The sequence below is a fragment of the Trypanosoma rangeli genome (assembly GCF_003719475.1).
Source record: "Trypanosoma rangeli strain AM80 chromosome Unknown Tra_15.4_contig_00480, whole genome shotgun sequence".
Lineage (NCBI taxonomy): Eukaryota > Euglenozoa > Kinetoplastea > Trypanosomatida > Trypanosomatidae > Trypanosoma > Trypanosoma rangeli.
In genome coordinates, this window is record NW_021706225.1 from 8,936 (window position 1) to 11,649 (window position 2,714).

Genomic DNA, 2,714 nt, shown 5'->3' on the forward strand with positions numbered 1-2,714 from the left:
CGCTGTAGGAAAGCGCAGACACTGAGTCCGCACCAGTTGCCGTGCTTGGCGCCTCAGAGTGCGTGTGTGAGGGAAGGGGCGGTTGAGTGTGCGGTGCCGTGGGCAGCTTTTTTCATTGATTGACTTGCGGTGTTGGCGGCGGGCACTGCTGTGCGTTGGGTCTTGCTGCGCCCAGTGGTGCTCTGCTGGTGGTTGCAGGGCGCTTTTTTTCCCTTCTTTATTGCGCTATTTCCCCGTGTGTGTGTTTTTTTTTCCTCTTTTTCTTTTTGCTGCCGAAGAGAAGTGAGGCCAAGCGAATAGCATTGTACTACACATCCCTCCTACAACAAGGAAGCAATGAGTGAGAAGGAAGCGGCTGGCGTCGTGAATCCCGTGGATCAGCAGCAGCCGGCGGTGCCGGAGGTGACGGATGTCACGCTGGAGGCCGCGCGCAAGCAGAAGATTCACAACCTGAAGCTGAAGACGTCGTGCCTATCGAATGAGGAGTTCATCCAGGACCTGCACGTGTCGGACTGGAGCGAGACGCAAAAGCAGAAGTTGCTGGCGGCGCACGAGAAGGCGCACGAGCTGCTTGGGGCGTTGGAGGGCGGGACGAAGTGGAACCTGACGGAGGCGTATGACATCAAGAAGCTGATGCGCGTGTGCGGGCTGCAGTTGTCTGTGCGCGAGCTGTACAAGCCGGAGGACAAGCCGCAGTTTATGGAGGTTGTTGCGCTGAAGAAGACGCTGAACGAGCTGAAGCAGCACCACAACAAGACGCGCACCGTCTCCTTCACCGGCACGATCGACAACGCGATTGCGAAGCTGGACAAGATCGAGGACGAGCTGCGCCGCTCGCAGTTGGACGCGTCGGAGATGGCGCAGGTGCCGGTGGCTGTGCTGAAGAACCTTGAGGGGTCAATGAACGTGACCGTTGTGCAGACGGCGCTGCTCGGCAACGAGGAGCAGATCAAGGCGCATCTGGCAGCGATTGACAAGGCGAAGGAGATTCGCAACGTGGCGATTGCTGACGGTGAGATGGCGATTGCGGAGGAGCAGTACTACATCAAGGCCCAGCTGCTGGAGCACCTGGTGGAGCTGGTGGCCGACAAGTTCCGCATCATTGGGCAGACGGAGGACGAGAACAAGCCGTTTGGCCGCATTCAGGATGTACAGAAGAAGTCCTTCCAGGAGACGTCCGCGATTAAGGACGCCAAGCGGCGCCTGAAGCAGCGCTGCGAGGACGACCTGAAGAACCTGCACGACGCGATCCAGAAGGCGGACCTGGAGGACGCGGAGGCGATGAAGCTGTTCGCGACGCAGAAGGAGAAGTCGGAGAAGTTTATTCAGGAGAACCTTGACAAGCAGGACGAGGCGTGGCGCCGCATTCAGGAGCTGGAGCGCGTCCTGCAGCGCCTGGGGACAGAGCGCTTCGAGGAGGTGAAGCGCCGCATCGAGGAGAACGACCGCGAGGAGAAGCGCAAGGTGGAGTACCAGCAGTTCCTTGACGTGTGCGGGCAGCACAAGAAGCTTCTGGAGCTGTCTGTGTACAACTGCGACTTGGCGATGCGGTGCATTGGGATGCTGGAGGAGCTTGTGGCGGAGGGCTGCAGCGCCATCAAGTCGCGCCACGACAAGACGAACGAGGAGCTTGGGGACCTGCGGCTGCAGGTGCACCAGGAGTACCTGGAGGCGTTCCGTCGCCTGTACAAGACGCTGGGCCAGTTGGTGTACAAGAAGGAGAAGCGCCTGGAGGAGATTGACCGTAACATCCGCACGACGCACATTCAGCTGGAGTTTGCCATCGAGACGTTTGACCCGAATGCGAAGAAGCACTCGGATGCAAAGAAGGAGTTGTACAAGCTCCGCGCGCAGGTTGAGGAGGAGCTGGAGATGCTGAAGGACAAGATGGCGCAGTCGTTGGAGATGTTTGGCCCCACCGAGGACGCGTTGAACCAGGCCGGCATCGAGTTTGTCCACCCCGCCGAGGAGGTGGAGGACGGCAACTTGACACGCCGCAGCAAGATGGTCGAGTACCGTGCCCACCTGGCAAAGCAGGAGGAGGTGAAGATTGCGGCGGAGCGCGAGGAGCTGAAGCGCTCCAAAACGCTGCAGAGCCGGCAGTACCGCGGCAAGACAGTGCAGCAGATTACGCAGTAATACGTGCCCGCCGGTGTCGCGGTCGTCGCCGTGTCGTTGCCCCCCTCCTCCCCTTGCTGTTTTTCTAAATTGATGTATGATCGTTATGTATGATTTGCGCTGTAGGAAAGCGCAGACACTGAGTCCGCACCAGTTGCCGTGCTTGGCGCCTCAGAGTGCGTGTGTGAGGGAAGGGGCGGTTGAGTGTGCGGTGCCGTGGGCAGCTTTTTTCATTGATTGACTTGCGGTGTTGGCGGCGTGCACTGCTGTGCGTTGGGTCTTGCTGCGCCCAGTGGTGCTCTGCTGGTGGTTGCAGGGCGCTTTTTTCCCTTCTTTATTGCGCTATTTCCCCGTGTGTGTGTTTTTTTTCCTCTTTTTCTTTTTGCTGCCGAAGAGAAGTGAGGCCAAGCGAATAGCATTGTACTACACATCCCTCCTACAACAAGGAAGCAATGAGTGAGAAGGAAGCGGCTGGCGTCGTGAATCCCGTGGATCAGCAGCAGCCGGCGGTGCCGGAGGTGACGGATGTCACGCTGGAGGCCGCGCGCAAGCAGAAGATTCACAACCTGAAGCTGAAGACGTCGTGCCTATCGAAT

The 2,714-nt window shown here is 58.8% G+C and overlaps 2 protein-coding genes across 2 annotated transcripts in view; both read left to right on the forward strand.

Annotated features, from left to right (window-relative positions):
* The window catches only part of TraAM80_08905 (putative paraflagellar rod protein 3), a gene marked incomplete at both ends in the record, with an annotated part of 465 nt that extends 457 nt beyond the window's left edge, over window positions 1-8 (forward strand). The window contains one exon of the mRNA XM_029385621.1: window positions 1-8. This exon is cut by the window's left edge and continues 457 nt beyond it. Coding sequence (XP_029234533.1) covers window positions 1-8 — 8 coding nt within the window.
* A 328-nt stretch (window positions 9-336) lies between these two features.
* TraAM80_08906 (paraflagellar rod protein 2C) lies at window positions 337-2,139 on the forward strand (the record flags this gene model as incomplete). The annotated part of the gene is made up of 1 exon (XM_029385622.1): window positions 337-2,139. The coding sequence occupies one exon, from the start codon at window positions 337-339 to the stop codon at window positions 2,137-2,139; it is 1,803 nt and encodes a 600-aa protein (XP_029234534.1).
* Window positions 2,140-2,714: the final 575 nt, after the last annotated feature.